The 22,662-nt window shown below is 47.8% G+C and overlaps 9 protein-coding genes across 9 annotated transcripts; 5 read left to right on the top strand and 4 right to left on the bottom strand.

The window, feature by feature from the left end:
• Positions 1-75: 75 nt before the first annotated feature.
• On the top strand, positions 76-4,143 carry N7479_005678 (uncharacterized protein; the record flags this gene model as incomplete). Its single annotated transcript, XM_057253374.1, has 8 exons — positions 76-1,414; positions 1,967-1,992; positions 2,078-2,148; positions 2,207-2,354; positions 2,414-2,449; positions 2,503-3,549; positions 3,613-3,892; positions 4,007-4,143. The coding sequence occupies 8 exons, from the start codon at positions 76-78 to the stop codon at positions 4,141-4,143; spliced, it is 3,084 nt and encodes a 1,027-aa protein (XP_057107236.1).
• A 650-nt stretch (positions 4,144-4,793) lies between these two features.
• Positions 4,794-5,528, bottom strand: N7479_005677 (uncharacterized protein; the record flags this gene model as incomplete). The annotated part of the gene is made up of 2 exons (XM_057253373.1): positions 4,794-5,248; positions 5,390-5,528. 2 exons carry the CDS (start codon positions 5,526-5,528, stop codon positions 4,794-4,796), a joined length of 594 nt encoding a protein of 197 aa, XP_057107235.1.
• A 319-nt stretch (positions 5,529-5,847) lies between these two features.
• On the top strand, positions 5,848-7,603 carry N7479_005676 (spermidine synthase; the record flags this gene model as incomplete). The annotated part of the gene is made up of 3 exons (XM_057253372.1): positions 5,848-6,785; positions 6,837-7,143; positions 7,202-7,603. 3 exons carry the CDS (start codon positions 5,848-5,850, stop codon positions 7,601-7,603), a joined length of 1,647 nt encoding a protein of 548 aa, XP_057107234.1.
• Positions 7,604-8,267: 664 nt separating this feature from the next.
• On the bottom strand, positions 8,268-10,201 carry N7479_005675 (dynein family protein; the record flags this gene model as incomplete). Its single annotated transcript, XM_057253371.1, has 6 exons — positions 8,268-8,420; positions 8,488-9,098; positions 9,158-9,251; positions 9,322-9,704; positions 9,764-9,934; positions 10,033-10,201. The coding sequence occupies 6 exons, from the start codon at positions 10,199-10,201 to the stop codon at positions 8,268-8,270; spliced, it is 1,581 nt and encodes a 526-aa protein (XP_057107233.1).
• A 377-nt stretch (positions 10,202-10,578) lies between these two features.
• Positions 10,579-11,498, top strand: N7479_005674 (IST3 family RNA-binding protein; the record flags this gene model as incomplete). Its single annotated transcript, XM_057253370.1, has 3 exons — positions 10,579-10,634; positions 10,696-11,306; positions 11,344-11,498. 3 exons carry the CDS (start codon positions 10,579-10,581, stop codon positions 11,496-11,498), a joined length of 822 nt encoding a protein of 273 aa, XP_057107232.1.
• Positions 11,499-11,692: 194 nt separating this feature from the next.
• Positions 11,693-12,917, bottom strand: N7479_005673 (phosphatidylinositol-3,5-bisphosphate binding protein HSV2; the record flags this gene model as incomplete). The annotated part of the gene is made up of 4 exons (XM_057253369.1): positions 11,693-12,223; positions 12,282-12,638; positions 12,695-12,792; positions 12,866-12,917. 4 exons carry the CDS (start codon positions 12,915-12,917, stop codon positions 11,693-11,695), a joined length of 1,038 nt encoding a protein of 345 aa, XP_057107231.1.
• An 817-nt stretch (positions 12,918-13,734) lies between these two features.
• Positions 13,735-15,208, top strand: aspA (uncharacterized protein; the record flags this gene model as incomplete). The annotated part of the gene is made up of 6 exons (XM_057253368.1): positions 13,735-13,755; positions 13,842-13,917; positions 13,978-14,094; positions 14,162-14,249; positions 14,302-14,904; positions 14,965-15,208. The coding sequence occupies 6 exons, from the start codon at positions 13,735-13,737 to the stop codon at positions 15,206-15,208; spliced, it is 1,149 nt and encodes a 382-aa protein (XP_057107230.1).
• A 1,654-nt stretch (positions 15,209-16,862) lies between these two features.
• rom2 (putative Rho guanyl nucleotide exchange factor (Rom2)) lies at positions 16,863-20,710 on the bottom strand (the record flags this gene model as incomplete). The annotated part of the gene is made up of 4 exons (XM_057253367.1): positions 16,863-16,952; positions 17,028-17,459; positions 17,516-17,946; positions 18,004-20,710. The coding sequence occupies 4 exons, from the start codon at positions 20,708-20,710 to the stop codon at positions 16,863-16,865; spliced, it is 3,660 nt and encodes a 1,219-aa protein (XP_057107229.1).
• Positions 20,711-21,494: 784 nt separating this feature from the next.
• Positions 21,495-22,399, top strand: N7479_005670 (V-type proton ATPase proteolipid subunit; the record flags this gene model as incomplete). The annotated part of the gene is made up of 8 exons (XM_057253366.1): positions 21,495-21,542; positions 21,601-21,618; positions 21,674-21,686; positions 21,765-21,847; positions 21,922-22,028; positions 22,082-22,166; positions 22,228-22,313; positions 22,363-22,399. 8 exons carry the CDS (start codon positions 21,495-21,497, stop codon positions 22,397-22,399), a joined length of 477 nt encoding a protein of 158 aa, XP_057107228.1.
• Positions 22,400-22,662: the final 263 nt, after the last annotated feature.

The following is a 22,662-nucleotide window of genomic DNA, read 5'->3' as shown; positions in this document are numbered from 1 at the left end:
AACACAGCATCCAGCATCCAGCTTTTATTTTCACTTTTACAAGCCTTTATAAATTATTATATTATAGATATCACAATGGCCCAGACACGCAACAAGGCAGCCAAGAAGGCCAAGGCAGTCAATATCCTCAAGACCACCAACAAGAAGAATATCAGCAAGAAGACTACCAATAAGAAGTCTGCCAGCAAGAAGGCTGCTCAAATGGCTCCCCGTTCTCCAATCGACCTCAACAAACTTTTCCCACCCTGGGGCTCTGAAGAGGCGCTGAACCAGACGGCAAATAAGGTAGCTACTGATATCATCGAAGCCATGTACCATGACATCAATGCCTACTGCCATCTTGAGAGACTCGTGCACGACAATTCTTTCAATTGTCGGGAAATGTTCTCTAACATGCATGTCTTCACAGAAGGATTTGTGGAGCGGGAAATCGGCACCTACATGGCCACCGTGGAATCTTTCAAGGCGGAACATGGTGAGTTCCAACCCGTCGCACCTAACAGCAGGTTTTTACAGTTCGTTACTGGACTCGGATGGAAAATATTCGCTGTCTGTGCCCATGCTGAAGCATTCCGACGAGCGATCAAAGAGGCTGATGATAGAACCTGGGATTTCCTGCTCCAGAAGATTCAGGGAAACCTTTTGAGCCTTGAACTTTATGCACACAGCCGTGCCCTGAAGTGGCGTAATGTGCTTTGGATCCACCAGGGATACTCCATCCCAGGCTTGCCAGATCTGAAACCCGAAATTGAAAGATACATGGAGTGGAAGGTCGACCACCCTCACCACACCGTCATCACGCTCGACGGCAAACTGAAAGAGCCCCTGTGGAAAGGCAAGTTACAGCAACATATCAACGAGAGTATATATGATCCCAAGAAGTGGGGTGGTCGTAAACAGGATCCGACGCTTCGTAATATGCCCAATGGCCATTCGACCAACGTCGGACTTGATTGCTTTGTATGCGGCGAACCTGATTCTTGTGGCTGCCGCGCGACATCTGTGGCAGCAGACCTGGTTGAGTTGAGAGAATACCCTCAGACAGGTACTGGTGTTCGATCGCTGGCGAAATGGACCCGCGGTGATATTCTCGATATATTCATCGGTGAGCTCCTTCCTGAGTGCGTAGAGACCGTTTATCCTCTTATACAATGCGAAGACAAAGACGAAGCGAATATCCATAAAGCTCGCGAGCTGTGTACAATCTCCCCCCACCATTTTGGTAACTGGACCCGTTATATCAGCCATTCATGCCGGCCATCGACTGAGTTCACGACTCGCACCATTGGAAATCGAGTTGTGTGTACAGTTGAAGCCCTTCGTGACATCATGGTCTTCGAAGAGATTACTGTTGGCTATGGGGATAGATACTGGAAGACTAAGGACTATGAATGCCTATGTGGGCACTGTGATGGTTCTGGGACTAAATAGGAATAGGATGCACTGATCGGTTATGCAATCTGAATTTTTGAATTTAGAATGGATTTTCAAAATAAATTATTGAATAAATACTCTGATTTTATTTTACTTTAATGTAATGTAGGAAACATGTAGTGTATAAAGTACAAATTCGATATTTGATGGGAGATAGTATTGAGAATGACGTGCGGAGCACTCCCCTACATACTAGTTCCTCGGTATCCCCGCAATTCGAGGTGCGGGGAAAGTTATATGGGCATACTTTCCGTGGACCGAATTTCTTGCTCTTTAATTCCCCTGTTCTAAATTCATCGGCTTGGACGATTGTAACCTGCTAGCAATTGCAGTGCTCTATTCGGTTGATACAGATACCCGCAGCTCTCAGGTAGAGTCGTGAAACATCGGACAATCCAGTATTGGAATATGAGCTACACCGGTATTATCACGAGACTTGGCTCGAGAGGCCGTATATCGTGTCGGAAGTCTGGGTTTGAAGGGAAGAGAGTCCTTCAGCAAGCATTCTTGGTCAAGAGAGGACTACTAACAGAGAGCTATGCGCGGGGCCCATCAAGCGTGAGTATTATCCGCCCAAGAATAATTAGATAAGAACACGATTGATATGAAGCGATAATTATCTGACCATATTTCTTTCATATAGCCGCCATTGATTGACTCCACAGTCGGCGACTATTTTGCCAAGATTGTCGCGGAATGCGGTGATAGAACAGCGTGAGAATCGTGACGCAAGATAGAGCAATTGAGACTCGAGATAACTGACTATACCTAGTGTCATCTCAAGACATCAGAATGATCGAGCAACATATGCTTCCTTAGACACAAGAAGTAATGCTCTCGCCCGGGGGCTAGCATCAGTGGGTGTTGGCAAAGGGGAGCGGGTTGGAGTCATGCTTGGGAACTCGATGGAATACGCCGTGGTACGTTGCCTGAGGGAAACCCCCAGGAAGAAAAGAACAAGGCTAATATTTGTTACCAGGCGACGTACGCGTTATTCAAACTTGGTGCCATTTTGGTAGATCAACCCGTTCATTATATTATGAGACATCGTCTCTAATAATTTGATAGGTTCCGCTCAATCTGTCTTTCAATACTGCACAAGTAATTGCAGCTCTGGGTCACCTGGAATCCAGTTATCTTTTAATCAGCACAGAGTCAAATCTGCCCCGAAAAAAACCACGAAGCAATATCCCCTTGCTCGATGACCTTGTTGAAGATCTCTACAAATCAAAATTGGAGTCCGCACTGGTCCCTTCTCTGAAAAAGGTCATCATGGTCGACAACTCTGAAGGTCGGGTGGATATATCATCATATAAAAGCTTGATGTCATATTCATCTATTATGTCCGAGCTTGCTGCTGACGGCCGCCCGCTTCCTCCTCAAAATCTCTCGCCGCATGAAATTGTGAATATCCAGTTCACATCAGGAACCACATCAATGCCCAAGGCAGCATGCCTCAGCCACCACTCCACCCTGAATAACGGCTCTCAGATCGGTGATCGCATGCTTCTTACGCCGGACGATATTGTCTGTTGCCCACCACCGCTGTTTCATTGCTTCGGCAGTATATTAGGCTATATGGCGACAGCAACTCACGGTTCGGCCATCGTCTTTCCCAGTGAGTCTTTCAATGCCCGTGCTGTGCTTGAGGCTGTTCAAGAAGAGAAATGTACCGCGCTGCACGGTGTGCCAACGATGTTCCTCGAGGAGCTAAGCATGATCGAGGAGAGAGAAATCTCCAGCGAGGGATTCCAGCATCTTCGCACGGGCATCGCTGCTGGAAGCAGTATTCCTTCCGAGATAATGAAGAAACTGCACAGGGTACTGAATCTGACCGAATTGACAATCTGTTATGGAATGACGGAAACAAGTCCCGTCTCGGCTATGACAACGACAGATGATCCCATTGATAAGCGGATCTATTCTGTCGGAAAACTCATGCCACATGTCGAGGCAAAGATCGTGGACCCGGTGAACAAGAAAGATATCCTCCCTATAGAGGCACGGGGCGAGTTGGCAGTGAGCGGGTACCTATTGATGAAGGAATACTGGGCCGATCCAGAGAAGACCGCGGAGGTGATGATTCCAGATGAATCTGGCAAGGTGTGGATGCACGTGAGTCCAATATTTCATTCTTTGTTTCAAGTAAAGCTGTTTTTCTCTGACCACTGCTTTTAGACTGGAGATGAAGCTTCTATATCACCAGATGGATATATCACTATCACTGGACGGATCAAAGACCTGATCATTCGCGGTGGCGAGAATATACACCCCCTAGAGATTGAGAATTGCTTGCTAGCCAACGATGGCGTTGCAGATGTGTCTGTCGTCGGCATCCCCGACGTGAGATATGGCGAGGCAGTCGCTGCTTTTGTTGTTGCTCGGGACCAAGGCTCAAAGACCGTCACTGCCGAGGATATCAAGCAATGGGTGCGTGAAAAGCTTAGCAACCATCTGAGTAAGTCATAACTCAGCCGCTGGACTACTGCATCGTTTTCCGTCGTTTTCAGCTGGTTTTCAATCATCCTAACAATTGTCCTATGGACTGTGCTGATGTTTTACTTGCCTATAGTTCCGAAGCATATCTTCTTTTTGGGCCCTTCGGAGTCTTTCCCCAAGACAGCAAGTGGAAAGATCCAGAAGTTCAAGCTCAGGGAGAAGGCCATTGCACTTTTGGCCAAGAGCACTGTAGAAATAGCAAGCGCGTAAAGTCAAGGCCTGGCTTTGCATATATTTCAAGTAAATAAGTGTCTGGTATTCTTGTATACGCTGATTTGTTCAAACCTCATTGCTCATTAGTTAGAATTGCCATATGATCACTGAAGGCTAAATTACGAGCCTGAGTACATAATCCATACTATTCATCTTGAGAACTGCCACAAATGTATCATACAAAGGTAGCCAGATGAAGATCTAGGTAGAGTGTTCACTCTGAAGTCAAGTTTTGATGGTCAGAAATGGACAGCAGACAAATTTCAGGAGCAAGAGCCAGTAACCGAATAGCATCAATCTAGAAACGTCCTCATAGCAATCCAGGGGTTTCAACAATGCTGTGAAGGTGAGCACCTGCTACCTCCTAGGATGGCAATTAATGGCAACCAGCGCCCATTGCGGAAACTTTGGATGATGCCAACACATCCACATCCCAACGGCGAACCCGAAGCTGTCGATGGGGTAGAAAACTCGAAAGTACGGTCAAGTCCCTCTTTTGCGGCTTTTCGAGAGCGGGGGTATTTCAGAGCTAGCCGAATGAAGTCAGATAGACGCCACGAGAAATAGTTTATAGCATCACATAGAGCCAGTGAGCAAACTTCGCTGTAGCCCACGTCTCAGGAGCATGCGCAACAGGTTTTCTGAACCTAGAAATCCTGAATGCCAGTTTCACCCTGGAGATTCGGGCGAGCATCATCCCCGCGCGTGCCGTCAACCACCCATTCAGGCTCCTCGTCATCGAAATACTGGTCTTGCTCATCTGAGTGATCATCGTACTCGTCATTTTGATCAACAGTCTTGTAATCGAAATCAGAGTCATTGCCCTGCATGAAGCGCAATCCCATCTCCCACCGCCATTGACGCTCGCCTTCTTCCTTATTTGGGGGTATTTCATCACGGTCTTCGGCGAGGATCTCTCCATCTGGGCCGCGAGTGTAGCTCATCATAGCATTAGGATCTGGATTTGAGATCGCATCCATCTTAGCTTCAGATCGCATGAGATCGGTCTCCAGGACACCCGAGAACCCCTTCGCTCGGCCCTCAGCCTCTCTTTCTTGCGCTGTCTGGAATCGGCGGATGAGGCGATCATAAAGTAATGGGTCTGCGGAGAAGTTGAGTAGGATTAGCATTGTATTTTTTTTGATTGCTTCTGTATGTAAAGTCAACTGGCACCGGCGATAAAAACAGGGACGATATGTGTAAAATAATCAACTAGCAATGGGAGAGAATAGAGCAGGCGGACCGGCTAACTCGAGCGCCGCCGAGAAGTATTCTGGATGTAAGTCCAGATACCGCTTGCGGCGGTTTTTGACTGTGACAGATTTCTTTGCACAGGATGCATCTTTGACTGGAAATCCAGAATCCTTAGGGAAATGAGGCATCTTTGGTGTGTTTCAAAGTGTGGAGCTGGATAGGAGAAGAAAGTTGGGAACGCGGAGCTGAGCGGCAAAAGTGCCTCCATCTCCGTCATAAACTTTTTTTTTGCCCGTTGAAGATTACTTGATATGTGTTTGTTTTGAACGTGTAAGTCAAAGATCTGATTCAAGATACATATATAACTTTTATTATTCATTGGATGTCCATTGCAATAAGGAGGAAAAGGACACGGTTTCAGGTTGCTAGTTGCTAATAAGCTTGCAGATGCGCTATTTTGGTTGATTTCTCCACCACATATATCCAGAACTGCATCAGCTGGAAATCATGTCTGTGCAGGATTTCTTGCAGCGGGTTGATGCCCGAAGGTTCAGCACCGGCGTGATCTTGCTGATCCTGCTTGCCTTCTACTCACCCCTTTCTAAGCTGGTTTTGTCTCCAATCTATGGATCTTTCGCCGCGAATATCTTCCATAGTTTTGGAGTGGCCATCTCCGGCGGAGTCGGATGGCTACTAAAAGATAAGATTCTCAAACGTCTAGGCCGTCTTGGTGGCTTCATGCTCCCTGTGTTGGCATTTTGGGTTCCGACTCTCCAGTACGTTATCAAGCAGCAAAGCTCTAAAATTGGCAACCCCACTGGTCCAGTAGTCACAGAACTTTGTGGTTACTACCCTCTGGTGTTGTTGACAGTCGCATATGCCGGAAAGCAAATCCAGACTGCTTTGAGACTGGAAGCGCAGGGCGATGTGATTGTTGAGCATGTGCCCTTGATAGGTACATATATATTCTATTCGGCCGGCGAACACATTGCCAAATTTGTTCTTTCATGGATTGTTGGGTCCTCGGTGTTTTTCACCCGAGTTGGCATGCAAATGCTCCTCGCGGCCGCATATGCTGCGCTCATCCCGTCGAGATGGCTAGTCCTGGCCATTCCCTCTATAATTTTCTCAGTCACTTCCAATGTCCATTTTGCTGGAATTAGTGGTGTCAATTCTGCAATTGAGCACGAAGGATATTCTCTCTTGGCACGACAGGAGGCTTACACAGGATACATTTCTGTTTTGGAAAACAACAATGATGGATTCCGGGTTATGCGTTGCGATCATAGTCTGCTCGGTGGACAGTGGACCAAACTACAACCAGGCTACCGACCTGAGGTGGAAGATCCTATTTACGCAGTCTTTGCTATGCTTGAGGCTGTCCGTCTGATTGAGCCGGATCATGGCGTTCCCCGCGTTGATGCAGACAGCAAGGCGCTGGTCATGTAAGAATCACCCCAAAGGCATCGATCGCCCAGTTTACTGACAGGAAACAGTGGTCTTGGAATTGGCACAACACCCTCTGCACTGATCAAACATGGCATTGAAACTACCATCGTCGAAATCGATCCTGTTGTGCACAAGTTTGCCACTCAGTATTTCAACCTTCCGCCAAACCACATCCCCGTTATTGAAGACGCCGTAAAATTCGTCAAGAAGGCAGAGTCCTCCTCGAATATACCCCAGTATGACTTCATCGTCCATGATGTTTTCACTGGAGGCGCCGAGCCCGCCGAACTCTTCACATACGAGTTTTTGTCAGGCCTCCACTCGCTCCTCAAAGAGGATGGTGCCATTGCCATTGTAAGTCACACTAAAAAACAAGCCCCTATTTAACCATGCACTAACGAATGAAAACCAGAACTACGCCGGTGACTTGACGCTCTACCCGACCGGTCTCGTCGTACGCACCATCAAGACCGTCTTCCCATCTTGCCGCATCTTCCGCGAAGCACCCGGCGGAGATGACGAAGATACTGACTTCACCAACATGGTTCTGTTCTGCAAAAAGAGCTCCAACACACCAATTGAATTCCGTGATCCTGTCCCGGCAGACTTCCTGCGCAGCAAGTCTCGTGAAAGCTATCTTGTTCCCAAGCACGAAATTGACGCTAGCATATTTGCCCATTGGCCCAAGCGTGGCAGAGAGCTTTTGTGGGCGAAGGAAGTCGGAAGATTGTACAAGTACCAGGATCGTAGTGCGCTCAAGCACTGGGCTATTATGCGCAAGGTTTTGCCTGATGCCGTGTGGGAGAACTGGTGAGTGTTGAAAAGTGAGTAAAATTCGGAGATTGAAGATCACTCTTGCCCTGGTTTTCATACCGTCTACATGTATCAGATGATTTGTACGGTACACAATAATAGCAAAATACTACCTAGCATATAAAAAAAAACTTCCGTTCTATTATGAACATTTGAAGCATTTTGGGACTATGCTTAATTGAACGTAAATTAAACGTTATACGTACATTGAAAAGTCTTCCACACATTATGTATACGCTTATTACCTCGTTCGCATACACCTAAAAAGACGCCTAGAAAGAACACCCAATAACCAATGTATCCAAGTGTTCTCACATATAACGTCCCAGATATACGCCGCTTGAGCGGCTGACTATTCTTGTAGTTATAACTCCAATGGAGAGCATACCTACTTGTTATTTCCGTCTTTCATATTGCTGAGAAGACATTGAAAATAGCAAATCACAGACTTCATATTGGTATCATTATCTAACACCTGCCGAAAGGCGATGGAACCTCCACTGTTAGAGTAATAACAGAGCGGCTGTCTCCTCTTCACAGTCAAAAGTCCCAAGAGCTCTTTCATCTCCATATATCAAACCGCCCAGCTCATCGCTAGGAGCGAGTGTTCCGGTCTCTGTATTATGTACGCACAAAAAACTAAAATACAGTGAGAAAAGAATGAATCAAGCCGAGGGGCTTCCACGAGGACTGGAGCCAGGTTTCTTGACAAGACCAGCGAAGAAGTTCGCCAGGGCTTGGTTGTGCGCTTTCTCATCGTTGCCACCGGTTCCTGCATATGGGCTCTCTTTCTTTAGGGTTCGACTAGCCTCGCGGTCCTGGGGTAATATTTAGCTATGTCCTATCTTGGGGAGGATGATGACGCCGCGCGGGTCGGTTGCTTACCCGAAGCTTTTTCAACATATCATCGGCGTCCACTTGGATTCCGCCCATGTTGAACTGTACAGGGCCGATGTGGTCGTTGACTTTGCCTTCGTCGGCCATGGGAGACATCTCCAGTTGTGGGGCTGGCTGGTTTGAATTCTCTTTTTCATCCTTGGCTTTGAGATCTTCCAATTTTTCCACTTGGGTTGCGAAGAAATCTTGGAGGTCGGTGGTCTCAACTTCGATCTTGGTCGTGTTGCCATGGGGGTTGGCTGTGCCTTGTTTGGGGTCATTGATCGTCTGTTCATACATAGTCACCGCACTTGTGCCTTCTTCTGCTAGGCCGTTCTCGCTCTGCTGATTGTCGTTTGTGGATTTATAGATTGACTCCGGGGGGTCCTGGATCTCGATTGACCACGCTGTCGACACTCCCTCCATGTCAAATCCTTCCCGAATAATTCGAATCTTACCCCACGAGTCCCAGTTGGCTGGCACTAGGATCTTGTCTCGATCGATCACATTATGTTTTAATGATTCTCTTTTCAAAAGAGAGTGTATGCCCAGAGAAGAATGAATCAGGCTCTGAAGAGAGTTTGCGAGGAATGGGGTAGTATAGATGAGCGATGCGCCGTCTGTCTAGGGGTTAGAAAAGAGCCTAAAATGGCCAAACACGGGGTAGGAAAGTCCTCACGCTTCAGGAGAATTGTTCTGAGGAACTGGAGAACGAAATCGAACTGCTCTTCATGCCATCCGTGGTCTTTCTCTAACTTCTCGATCTTATCTGCCTGAGAACATTGAGGAGTCAAGTCAGCAAGAGCTTATCAGCAATTGATTTTTGGATAAGAGTTTGCATACCCCTTGGCAGACAACACACATTGGGATTCCGAGGCCCTCATCCCATTCACCAGGTCCTAGAGGTATTGTGACCGGACCGCTCGAGTTTGATATGCCTCCTGCAGCCGCAGAACTGGAGTCCATTCCCCTTTTGCGATCGCGCCACTCCGTCATGGTCTCTTCCATAACGAATTTGGTTTCATCGTCAAGCGAAACGAGCACAGAACGTAGCAAGCGGGTCCATTCTCTTAGCCTTCGAACCCATGTCCATGGGTCTGACCAGTCCATCAAAATGACAACTAGCGTTTCCGGGACGGATTTGGGGGTCAGGAGTGGTTTAAGGAGAGGTCCGAATGAGGGAGAAGGCTCGGACAAGAGGTAGGCCGAGACACGGGCCAGAGTATCTGCGCGAGAAGAGCGTTAGCATAGCCAAGGCTAGTAAAAGAATAGATTTTCCATATACCTTCTTTATCAGCATCGAGAACATCTCGATACGTGTATCCAAGAGCAAACTGATTGGCGATTGGTGGTGTTTTCCCTTTACCTTTTCGCTTGTCATTTACTAAGCTAGGGTCCGCAGATGTGTCCGCGGAAAATGTATCTAGAAATTCCCTTTGGCTGTCCGGCGTGCCGCCTATTATTGAGCTATTAGCAACATGTCCAAGAATTGAAAGACGGGACCAGAGATGAAGATGAGCAGGACTGGAATGCTCAAAGGAAATCGGTACTAACCTAGTACTAACAAGTTTTTCTCAGGCAAGCGCTTGCCGTTGGCAACAGTATCTAATAGGGAGGACCAAATGTTCTTTTTGGAGCCATCTTTGCTAGTTGGCCGACTGCTCGTTCCGGCCGTCTTTGAACCGGGATTCGGACTGGAAGACATCGTGTCTAGTTCCACCATGCCTCAAAGGGCATTCACCCTTCCAGATGCCTATCTCTTCTGTAACACAGTGGAAATATTGTGCGCGCGGAAATGTTGAGTGCAGGCGGAGGGAGAACGGCGAGGTAGCGTCGCGGGTCAGGGGAATCCCGAGGGAGATCTGGGGATAAATTTAGGCCCAGATGAGAACAACTCTAAACGTGAAAAGCTTTTCGATTGCAAGTCACAAAAAAAAAAAAGAGCAGAGCCTTTTTGTTCCTGGCACATCGTCGAGCAGGGGGCTAGTTTGCATAAAGGTGCGTAAACATTGATTATTACGGTTCCGCGGGTCCCCACATTTCTTTCTCTCCAACTTCTCCCAACCTTGAACCACAACCTTGAACCACAGATTTCCGCCCATGAATTCTATTCGCCAAGTTCAGGCGCTCAATAAGCGCGAGCTTGAGCATGCGATGTAAGTTGGACTCATGTGAAGCTCCAGCTCTTTTTCCGCTGACACTCTTACCTTCCTATAGACCCCCAGAGGCATCATGGCATGCAGACTACCGCGATACAGCTTATATCTACATCGGAGGGCTTCCATTTGATCTATCCGAAGGTGACATTATAGCGATTTTCTCACAGTATGGAGAACCGGTGCACGTCAATCTAGTCCGCGACAAGGAAACAGGCAAGAGCAAGGGATTTGCCTTTCTGAAATACGAGGACCAGCGCAGCACAGATCTTGCTGTGGATAACCTCGGTGGTGCAAGTGTCATGGGCCGTTTGCTTCGAGTGGATCATGCGCGTTACAAGCGGAAGGATGACGAGGAAGAGCAAGACAATGTCGCCAAATTGATGGGAGATCCGGCTATCAGCGAGAACAAGGGCAAGGAGGACGACCGGAGAACGATCACCAAAATAGAAGAGAAGCGACCGGTGTTGAAAGAGGAGAAGGAGCTGGAAGAATTGATTCGGAACCACGACGAGGAAGACCCGATGAAGGAATTCCTTATCGAGGAGAAGAAAGAAGAAGTCGCTGCTGCTATCCAGTTGTGGAACAGCACCAAGAAGTCGTCTCGGCGACGTGACGACAGCCGAGAACGATCAAGCCGGCACCACCGCCGACACCGCTCTCGTTCTCCTCGTGAGCGGAGACATCGAGATGATCGTTCTCCAGATAGGGAAAAGCGATCTCGCTGCAGGTCATCTGAAAGAGCAAAACCTAGAAGGGACCGATCACCGAAGAGATCGCGGTCGCCTGAGTCCCGAAGATACCGAAGTGATCGGGATAGACATGATCGCCGCCATTGAAGGAATGTATGAGATATCGTCATAAAGTCTTCCAAGATTATCTACGGCGCTACACATGTTTCTTCCCGATATTCTCGCCTTCCAGGTCCAACCTGGCCAGATAAGAGTGTTCACCAGTCCAGAAAGCGATGCAATGGTTTGAGCTTGATACTGAAAATGAGCTGGGTGCTGCAGACGAAGGCGTTCGTTACTTGCTGTGCAATATACTACGCACCCTTGTCAACCACCAAGATATCTTTTCCAGCCATCTCGCAAACAATATCTCTTTCCCTCCTCGCCATCTCGAAGCACAAATTTCTCCCAGCGCCCCTCTTTCCCAGATCCGACTACCAACAGAGTCTGGTCATCGCACCAGCCTATGAGACCTTTTTGAGGCCGACCAAATGACGACCCGATTGGTGGCGCATGCGCCGAGCCCAGTTTGGCTTGCTCACCAATCTCAAAATGTGCGTTGGCAAACGAATAAACGTCCGAGAAGACACGAGGAAGCAGGGGAATCTTACCAAGGATTCCCCATTTGTGGCTAGAAGGCGCCTCCTCGGATGCTGGTGATGGTGACTGACTGCGACGGGTGACAGATTGCTGGTGGGGAATATCAAAGATGTGGAGAGTCGATTTGTCAGATGTTACTGCCAGTAAAGTATTTGACGGTGAAAAGGAAATTGAGAATATCACTGCGTGGTCAACACCGCGTCGCAATTCTGCTAGCTTCGTGCAATTCCCTGTAGCGAATATACGGACCAAAGTCCCCTGTATAGGCGTCAATAAATAACCCGCCCATAGATGGTTGCAGCTTAAGAGAACTTACGGACTCACTTGCAGTCGCCAGTAACTTCCCATTGGGACTCAGGGCCATAGCACGCAAGGGTGTGCTATGTGCTGGTATGATGCTGATGTTGCCGGTTTCCAGCTCTATAATTTGGACCTGGCCTGGAGATCGACCAGGGAAGGCCAGCACCTTGTGATCAAGACAGGCCAGCCCCAAAGGGTTGTCGGACGTCTCAAACACTGAGAGCTTCTGCGGAGGGTTGGAGAATGCAAAGACATGAACGCTATTCAATAAAACAGCGACAATTTTTGATTTGGAGAGACGGACACCGAGGACGGAGGTACGGAATTCAAGTGTGATGGCCGCTTTCTGTTTGGCATCGTCCCATATAACCAACTAAGGGCGTATGTCAGCTTATAGGTTACTAAATTGTGCTGTGGTTGATTGCTTACCTTGTTCTGCGGAAACTTGGGGTTCTTTCCACCCCCAACAATAGCCAAGTAGTTCGACTGGCCAAGCATTTCCGCTACTCCGATGCCTGCGTTGAAATCTTAAATGAGAACAAGGAGTTAGGGTAACTTCTTTCATATTTAGTATATTCTCGTTGAGTACCAGTCGCTTACCTCTCAAAACCTTGAGCTCGCAAGGGTTGGAGTTATATACTATTTGGGTCATTTATCAGTCAAGGCTCCATAGTTCATATAAGAGCCAGCTTCTTCCAAGAGCCTTCAGCCGACTCAGGAGTTTCTTACCACAAAATCCCGTATCCAGACCCACTGAAAAGCAACTGTTATCATGATTAAATGTTGCTGAGAGTGAATATGGCCCTTTGGACTCATCGATAGATTGGCGGGTATTCATCGCTGTATGTCAAAGAAGCATGGTTTGAAAGAATTTGTTGATCAAATAGATAGATGTGGGTAGAAACTGTGTAGCAAAATCACCAAACCCTAATAAATAGTTGATCTTAATTATCTTTCCAGGTTTAAATGCTTCAAATGCTTCACAGGATGTCAGGGATCATCCCCGAGCTTCTTAATCGATAAGAGCAATGCGGGCAAGATCCACATTGACACCTCAGGCTTGTTATTATGTAACCGTACGGTTGCCAACAACGACCCACTTTGACCAACCCCTGAGTTGTGCTGTTTGATGTTTGTTGATGAAGATGGAACCAATATTGTGCATGGAAATAGGGGGGATATCTAGTATATGATTGACAATTTACTGTATTTAATTTCTTTTTTTGACATCCACTTATCAATTGTGACTGATCAAGGGCTTTGTAGAAGTAAAAAGTAGCTGGAGAAGAAGAGCTGTCCCGTGATTGGCCACCTATTTGGGAAAGGGGGAAACACGAACTGTCTTTCCTCCCCCCCTACTCTCTCCAGACTCTCAGGAGAGCCAAGTTTCACACCTTTCTTCCTCGTTATTAATTCCTTGCTTTGGACTTCCTTCTCCGGATTACACTTTAATCTTCCTTTAGCTCACAATGTCGTCGGCCCTCAACGCGGTATGTACATTCCCCTTTTATTGGGAGCTTCCCGTCTTCTTGAAAGTTTCCCAAGCTAATTGCATGCCCGTACTCATTCCGGGTAGATGAAGATTCGTCGCAAGAAGAATGTCAAGAAGGGAATCCAGTTCTGTTTGATGGTCTGTGGCGCCAGTGGAACAGGTATGATTAAAACGAAGCATTCGAATTCCAACGACTAACAGGATCTCCTTCCTGCGACAGGCCGCACCACTTTTGTCAACACTCTTTGCGGCAAGCAGGTTCTAGAAGGCAAGGATGCCGATGATGCTGCCAATGCCCACCTTGAGGAGGGTGTCCGCATCAAGCCCGTGACTGTCGGTCAGTGGAAACCGTCCCCGCGCGGCGCGGTTATATCAAGCTATCAATACTGACACTGGGTTGACAGAGCTCGAGTTGGACGAGGAAGGAACCCGCATTTCCCTGACCATCGTCGATACCCCCGGATTTGGTGACCAGATTGACAACGAGGCCAGGCACGTACACCCAGATACCCGACAGAGGTTCATGGACTGACTTTTCGGATAGCTTCGGCGAGATTGTCGGTTACCTTGAGCGCCAATACGATGACATTCTTGCAGAGGAGTCACGAATTAAGCGTAACCCTCGATTCAGGGATAACCGCGTGCACGTGCTGCTCTACTTCATCACACCCACCGGCCACGGTCTGCGTGAACTCGATATCGAATTGATGAAGCGCCTCTCCCCCCGTGTTAATGTAATTCCCGTCATTGGAAAGGCCGACTCGCTCACCCCCGCCGAATTGGCCGAGTCCAAGAAGCTGATCATGGAGGACATTGAACACTACCGCATTCCCGTCTACAACTTCCCCTACGATATCGAGGAAGATGATGAGGACACTGTGGAGGAGAACGCCGAACTCCGTGGAATGATGCCCTTTGCTATTGTCGGCTCGGAAGACTTCGTTGAGATTGACAACCGGAAAGTGCGCGCGCGTCAGTACCCGTGGGGAGTTGTCGAGGTTGAGAACCCTCGTCACTCGGACTTCCTGGCTATCCGTAGCGCTCTGCTCCACAGCCACTTGGCTGATTTGAAGGAGATCACTCACGACTTCCTCTATGAGAACTACCGTACCGAGAAGCTCAGCAAGAGCGTCGATGGTGGCTCTGGGTACGTTTCTCTTGATACTAGAAATTTCTATGATCAATTTGCTAACACATGGATGATCAGTGGCTATGATTCTGCTATGAACCCCGAGGATCTTGCCAACCAGTCTGTCCGCCTCAAGGAGGAGCAGCTCCGCCGCGAGGAGGAGAAACTGCGTGAAATTGAGATCAAGGTACAACGTGAGATTGCCGAGAAGCGACAGGAGCTGTTGGCTCGCGAGAGCCAGCTCCGAGAGATTGAGGCTCGCATGCAGCGCGAGCAGCAAAGCCAGGGCAATATCAGCGAAGCAGCCAACGGAGAGGCCTAGATATACCCTGTCGACGATGCAGCTCATCCAGCGGGGCGCCAGTTCGCAATGTGATACCGTTTGTGCCAATATGGACTTTTATGGCACCAACAAGTTGGCTTTTGTTTATGGGATAATATTGACTGTTTATTCACGTTAATAGCTTTTTTCTTCTTTTCTTACCTTTGCGGGGATGGGCCACCTCAACATAGATCACGACACTCCGCAATGGTTCTCATTTCCAATGGGAGATTGACCTAGGTCGAGTTTGGTGTTGCTTTCACCAGTTTCTGGCCCTAGCCTCGGTATATCTCGCTCCTGACCAACCTGGTGGCTGCCTCCTTTTCAGCACCTGTTTTCCGTCGCGCCCAGGTCATACTTTTTTTTTTCTTTTCGTCACATCCCAGCTGCCACCTGACATGTTGCTGCATCATTTCTATTTCCTCTTCCCTGCTTCCTCTCCTGTTCTTGTCCAAAGTCCGCAGCGCAGCAATATTCCCTCTTCTCTTGTTTTTTTGCGTTCATGGCTCCTGTCCTGTTGATTCTCTATCCTTTCTCCTCGCCTGTCTTCCTACCCCCCGATAGTAATTGAGGAAGAAAAAGTACCTGACTAGCTCGCTTGCTTTCGTCATTTTTTTTGGTCCGCTACTGTAGTTGGTTACTATGTACTATCTGTAGCAACATGCTTTGGTTTGTGGGACTACAGCTAAGTTCTCGAAGTATCTGTACGACTTGAACCTATGATGTTAAGTTTACTTAACTTTTCTGTCTAGCGGAGAGGTCCAGTCTTAGGGCTTCACCAGCAAGGCGATTAGTAAGTTCTGCCTAATTTCACAATTGTCTACGCATTTATTGGTCTAAAAAGAATTAGAGATGTACAGGGTATATGTAACTATACTATGAATTTCTCGCTGAACATGGACTACATAATCATCGACCTTCGAACAACTAACATGGAGAGATATACTATTGAGGTTCAATATCTCGTTTCTGCACGCTTTTTATTTTCATTCTCGCCAACCTCATGAGAAAATACGAGAATACTATGAATGAAGACCGAATGTCCATAATGGATTTAACCACATTAACGAACTAAGCTTAGGTCTACTGCAATTCTTCTCATTTGGAATGCAATAGTCCCATTCACATGAATGAAATTGCTAAGTATAACAGACAAAAATGCCTTGAACTCAAAACGATACAAGTAGAAGACATCTCCAGAATATGGCCATGTGGACGGGAAACAGAGCCGTCAGGAGATAGAAAGGGGTAAAGAAGGGTAAAAAATTTTAAAAGAAGAAGGAGGAGAAAATGCAATCAGCAAGAAGTGAAAAAAGAAACGCAAGAAGTGGTATTTGCGCTCCATTGTACATTGCGTAGAAAAGACGGGAAAACCCCCCGATTTGTTGTAATTGTTGTCGAGGAAGGGGATGGATTGGTGTTTGAGAAGTAGATGTGAATGATCGCCTGAACTGTTGTAGAGACAACATTGAACACAGTACATACAGCAACGACTTTGCAAGTGTGCTGGAATGACACCTACCGTCAAGGGTGGGTGTTATTGAGAGTTTGAGGGAGATGTGTCCCTAATGCTCTATGGGAAGAGAGATGCGGGTGACAGCATCAAAGCGGGGATGTCAAGCAGGGTTTCATTGTAGCATGAACCCGTCGGACATTAGACGGCTGCTGCCTGTGGCTTGTTAGTCCAGAAATCTAAACTGGCAACAGTGTCATAGCCACGGTCATCTTCATAGGCGTAGATAATCTACCAAAATCAGTCAGCGCTTGATCGGTAAGATACCTGAGGAAACCCAGGGGGAAAAACCTAGAAGTAACATACCTCGCGAGTGGAACTGTGTAACATGCGAATGTTCTTGCCGGTCATAAGGTGTGTCAATTCACTTGTTTCAACGTGTCGAATTTCAACAAAGTTAGGTTCGAACGCCAGGATGTAAGGGTAGGACAGCGCGAATGAGTTTGGGTTGCCCTCCCAGGCGATCCTCCAGTCCGGACGGGCTCGCCACCCGTTGCGGTTGACAAAGAATGAGAAATCGCTGTAGTTGAGTAGGAACTCGCCATTCATACGCTCGATATGAATGGGTTTGACATTTTCCTTTCGTGCCACAAAATCAAGGGATGTGTCGGCCTGGTCAAGGAGAGATTGCGTCTCCGTTGTTTCTAGACTGACCACTTCAAAGCCACGTGCACAACCAACGCACAGAGTAGAGCGCAGGAAGTGAATGGAAGAAGACTCGGCAGGGATATAATATTCCTGAATGGAGGTGTTAGTGTGAAGTGAACCACAAACATGCAAGAGAAGACACGAACCTTGAATGGCTTGAGAGTATCTTGGCCACCCTGGAACATTTTGCTGACAGCAGACTTCTTCTTCCCCTTTGCCAGATTGTCCATCGGCTCGTAGACCTTGATTGTGCTTGATAGCGCCGATGTCTTGACTGAACAAACAAGATGACGACCGAGACCAATGCCTGCCTTGAAAAAGTTGGCATGGCCTTGAATTTTCTTGGGCCGTTTTGCCATGCTGTTCTGGCCCTCGGCGAGATCGAGAGCTTCCATGGGGTAAGAGGAAAGCGTTTTGTTTGCTAAAACCAAAAGCAGTTGATACTCTTCTAGAGTATCGATTTGCGTGACTTGGGTAGCTTCTATAACCTTTCTTGGTTTTGCTGTTTTATCTTTGGGCCAGCGTTCAGAGACAAATATGCCATTATCAGTCCCGTAGACTAACTTCCGGCCTCCATCTGATAGCAGAAGTTAGCGAGTGAGACTAGAGCCTGATAAGAAACATTTCCACTTACCAATCGGAACAAGACAGTTGATCCTGTTGACCGCCGCAAAGAAGCCTTCGCTCAGGATCGTCTTGTTGTAGAAATTGCTGTTCCGCTCCCACAGTTTGTGTTGTTGTTGCTCTACCGCTTCGATAAACTTCCGTCGTGTGGCGCTGCTTGTGGCATAGAGAGTCTGCTCGTAACCGCCTTTGCCTAGATGCCTGAATGTGATCGGCAGTCCACCATCTTTGGCAGGAGGGGGATTGTTGATGACCGCCTTGTTGGACAGGAGACTGGATGAAGGTCTTTTGGCAATACCAAGACGTGGGATAACCTCTTCCATCTGAGCGATTACTAACAGTTCCAAAGGAATGGGTTTCCTGTAAACTCGAGATTCTTCACGCTTATTCACCGTTTTGACACGAACGAGCAGGACAGCATGGTCGAAGAGATACGCAGTAACATCGGAGCTGTCAGCTGTGGTCTTCTTGAATGACATCTTCATTAGCATTTGTCGATTTTCCTCTGTAAGTTTCAAATCGACATAATCCGCAGAGTTGAACTTCAGCGCAGCGTTCAATTGGACCAAGTTGAAATGGTTCTCCGCTTTTCCACTTTCGGCATTGACACGCGAAAGGAAGTCCTTGATCAGCTTAATGGCCTTTGGAATATCTTCTTTGTCAGGGTTGCCATCTGCACTGTTTTTGTAAACACCTTCAAGCAAAAGTGGGTATCTTGCAAGACGGGTTGTAGGCTTCGTCAGGTAACCATTCAGCTCCAGTTTGCGAGATTCCTTGAGACGTTCCGTGTCTTCGACAAATTTGGCAAAGGCTGGGTTGGATGCTTTCTCCTTCTCAAACTCGTACTTTCCGTAAAGTTGGTTGGCACCATATTTGATGAAAGGGTCGAAATTAGGGACATGTTGACAGAAGATGTCGCCAATGGTTTGGACAACTTGACTCTCCTTTTGTCGAGCATTCAGGGCTTCACAAAGAGCGCTATTGACCTTAAGGACCTCTAAACAGTTGCCAAAGACAGTTCGGATGAACTTCTCCCGCCGGTGTTCCGGAATTGGCGAGTGGGTAGTTGTTCCAGCAGCACGCAATGGTCGCATCCAGAAATCCCGCAGATATTCTAGGTCCTTGACGAAATCACGTTCCGTGTACATGAGTTCGAAGATAACTTCCTGCCGTTTCTTCTCGTGATCGTCAACAGAGTCCGATACCTCCTTCGACACCGTACTAATCCACAGCTTTTGGTTATCATTGTCGTCATCATCATCGGGGGGCAGAGCGGTTTTGGATTCCGATGTTCCCAGTACCGGCTGAGGTTTCAGATTCAACCTGGCTTGTTGCTCGAGTCGTCGTGGACAAGCAATAGAATAGCAGAGAGTGTCCCGGTTGCACGTGGGAGAATAACATTCAGTAAGAAGAGTAAAGACCCCATTAACCTCGATTGTCGACTTGTCTTCCCCCATTGTTTCCTTAAACTGATAGACCTCTCCGGGTGCGTCTCGAAGACGGTGATCATATGTGACATCGTGGAAGAATTTCTGAGCATCTAGCGCACGACCGAGCAAAAGAGCGAGGTTGCGGTCGTTGGTTCTGATAATGGAGCCGATCAAGTCCACCGAATCAGTACCCGAAAACGCATTCTGATACGAAAGGCCATTCTTCTGTCGTTCGCCGAGTGAAATCTTCTCTCTGAAAATCTCAGCAACAAGAGAAAGCATAGCAGGATAGACCACCGGAACTTTTCTCTGCGAATCCCTAGAAACAAGGGTAACTTTCCCAGAAGAGCTTTGCGTGGCTTGGCTTTGAACGCTCATCGTCCGATCGGGCGCAACGGTGGAGGCCATGGACATAGTCCGAGATCTTTGCGATGAATCGCTTGGCTGGCGAGATGTAACAAACTCATCGGGACTGGCCTGCATATGCATCATAGAGTCCTGTCTTATTGGAATTTGCTGATCGTGACCTGACGGAGGTCTGCGGTGTGGAATTGACCTCCCGCTATTCATGATGTGCGGATCCCGATCTGATGACCAGGAAGTCATAGACATAGCTCGTTCGTTCGCATGCTTTTCTGGGACAGGACGACCGAGCTGAGTAACCTGGGCTCCAGAATGATACTGTTCACGGCGAGAGGCAGTGGCAGAGGTGTGATTGAAGTTGCTTGGCGGGGTCTGGTAAGGCGGCCCGCTTAGTTTTGCCATTGATCTTGACCGGGATGAATCGGAATTCAGTGCAGGAGGAGGCATAGGGCGATTGAAATCCCTAGGTTCTGGGTATTGCGGAGCAGGGCTTGGTCTTGACTCGAGGCGTTGAGGTCGAGGATAGGAAGCAAAGCGTTGTTGGATGTGTTGGCTACCAGGGTTGGGTCGAGGAGGTTGATGTGAAGACATTGTTGCTGAGACTGCTGGGTTATAGGCCTGGTACTGCCCTGGCGATGGGGGTGGATGATATCCATTTGGTGGTGCCGATGGCGGTCCGTGTCCATTTGGCATTTGCCGTGTTGGCGGAGGCGGCGGTCTCTGAAATTGGGGTTGTGCGACATGCGACGACATGGTATGAGCGCGACCTTGGGAGAATTGCGGAGTCTGCGAATTCATCGTATGGGAGCGTCCTGCAGGCGGTGCGCTTCCAAAGATGTCAGAATACGCTGCATCCCGCTGCGTGGACGAGGCGGGTCCGTGAGGCCGGTAATTCCGGCTACGCTGGCCCCCCAAATCCGCCATTTTCACGAATTCTCAGCGATCAAGAACGAAGAGCGGTGGGTTTATCAGATACGCAAGGTATATGTATGCTGGGGTGCGAAAGAGGCGAAAGGGGTATCCGGGTTGATCGTGGAGAGCGTTCAGGGCGTCGCAAGAGGTCTGTTCAAGATCGTAGACAACGGGAGAAACGATAGAGGTGGAACGAGGGAAAAAAATTCCGTAGGCAATGACCTCGAAAGAAATAATAGATTGTCTCAAAGCACTGATGGGACTCAATATTCCATAACTCCCCTCAGTTTGGATGGGGAATCTAAAGGTGATATCAAACGGTATTAATGGAAAAGCGCTAGGAGCTGTGAGCGCAACAGGGCTCCTTTCTATCTCATGCCCTCAGCATCCCCCAATATTTAAGGTGAATAGTAAAGGTAGGAGAGTTGTTGAAGGTGGGGGTGGTAGTTGGATGTTGAAAATGCAGTAATAAACTGGGGGGCCAGGAGAACGAGGATGGCGAAGGTGACGGCGAGGCCGGTATAGTAATTTCAATACAAAGACTCCTAATCTGCCAGCGATAAAGCGTTCAGGATAGTTCAGAATTGAATACAAAAGGTACGGTATCGTCACCGCCCAGACCAGATAATGGCGTGGACTACGGCGGGCGAAGTGGCCATGTGGAACACCCCAAAGCCCCGAAACCGATCAACAGCCTGAACTTCTTCCTGTCTTTGATCTTGCATCAAACAGCTCCCATTTCCTTCTTATATTTCTTCTATGTGATTTGCAAGATTAGTCTTGCTCCAACATCAATATGGCAGAAAGTGAACTTGCGCCCAAGTTCGCTCCCTTCTTCTCCTTCGTGAGTTCAAGGTCCCGTGAACATTGTGATTGATTGACTAACAGGCTTCTTGTAATAGGCCGGCATTGCCGCTGCAGTGAGTTCATCATATTCTCATTCCGATTCGACAGTACACTAACAGTTGCTTGCAGATGATCTTCGGGTGTACGTGAAATACCTCGCGTGGATGGAGCTATCTCTATAGGTTCTAGGTATTCGGATAAACAGCTTACAATCTCACAGCGGCAGGAGCAGCCTATGGTACAGCAAAGTCTGGCATTGGAATTGCAGGCGTCGGAACATATAGGGCTGATCTTATCATGAAGGTAAGAACCAATTTATCCAGGTTCGCTGGTTCCATGACAAGCATGACGGTAACTAACTGAGTTCATGGCTACAGTCTCTCATTCCCGTTGTTATGTCCGGTATCATTGCAGTTTACGGTCTCGTTATCGCCGTGCTCATTGCGCAAGCAGTGGGCCCAACAACGAACATGAGCTTGTACACGTACGTTTTGAATTGGGTGGATGTGGAGCTTGATATAAACTGACACTGCGCAGAGGTTTCATGCACCTTGCTGCTGGAATGTCAGTTGGTCTTACAGGTGTGGCTGCTGGTTATACAATTGGAATTGTGGGCGATGCAGTAAGGACCCTATATGCGCCGCAACATGAAAGAATTATTGAGCCCTAACAGCTATTCCTAGGGTGTTCGAGCATACATGCAACAGTCTCGGGTCTATGTGGGAATGATTCTTATCCTGATTTTCGGCGAAGTTCTTGGGCTTTATGGGTAGGTTTCCGCATTGGATTTTTCGGATTGTTCTTACTAACATGGTCAGCTTGATTGTTGGTTTGATCCTAAACTCGAAGTCCTGATTGCCACCTAATTTACTACGACCACTGATTTCACACCTTTTCGTCCGCTACCAGTCATCCTTGAAGAGACATCATTTTAATAGATGTGTACCAAAACGTAACCAGGACAGATAATGGTCATGTGACTGGATCGAGTCACTGGCCTCTGAATCGAATCCCATTCTTATTTTCGGTGTACAATAAAGGGAGCTTATATATAGATTCGGATCAAATCTAAGCTAAGAGCTTACTCAGAATCCGATTTATCACCGTTTCTTCCCGTT

The sequence above is a fragment of the Penicillium vulpinum genome (genome assembly GCF_028829585.1).
Source record: "Penicillium vulpinum strain IBT 29486 chromosome Unknown utg000003l_segment0_segment0, whole genome shotgun sequence".
NCBI lineage: Eukaryota > Fungi > Ascomycota > Eurotiomycetes > Eurotiales > Aspergillaceae > Penicillium > Penicillium vulpinum.
This window is presented reverse-complemented; position numbering and strand designations above follow the sequence as displayed.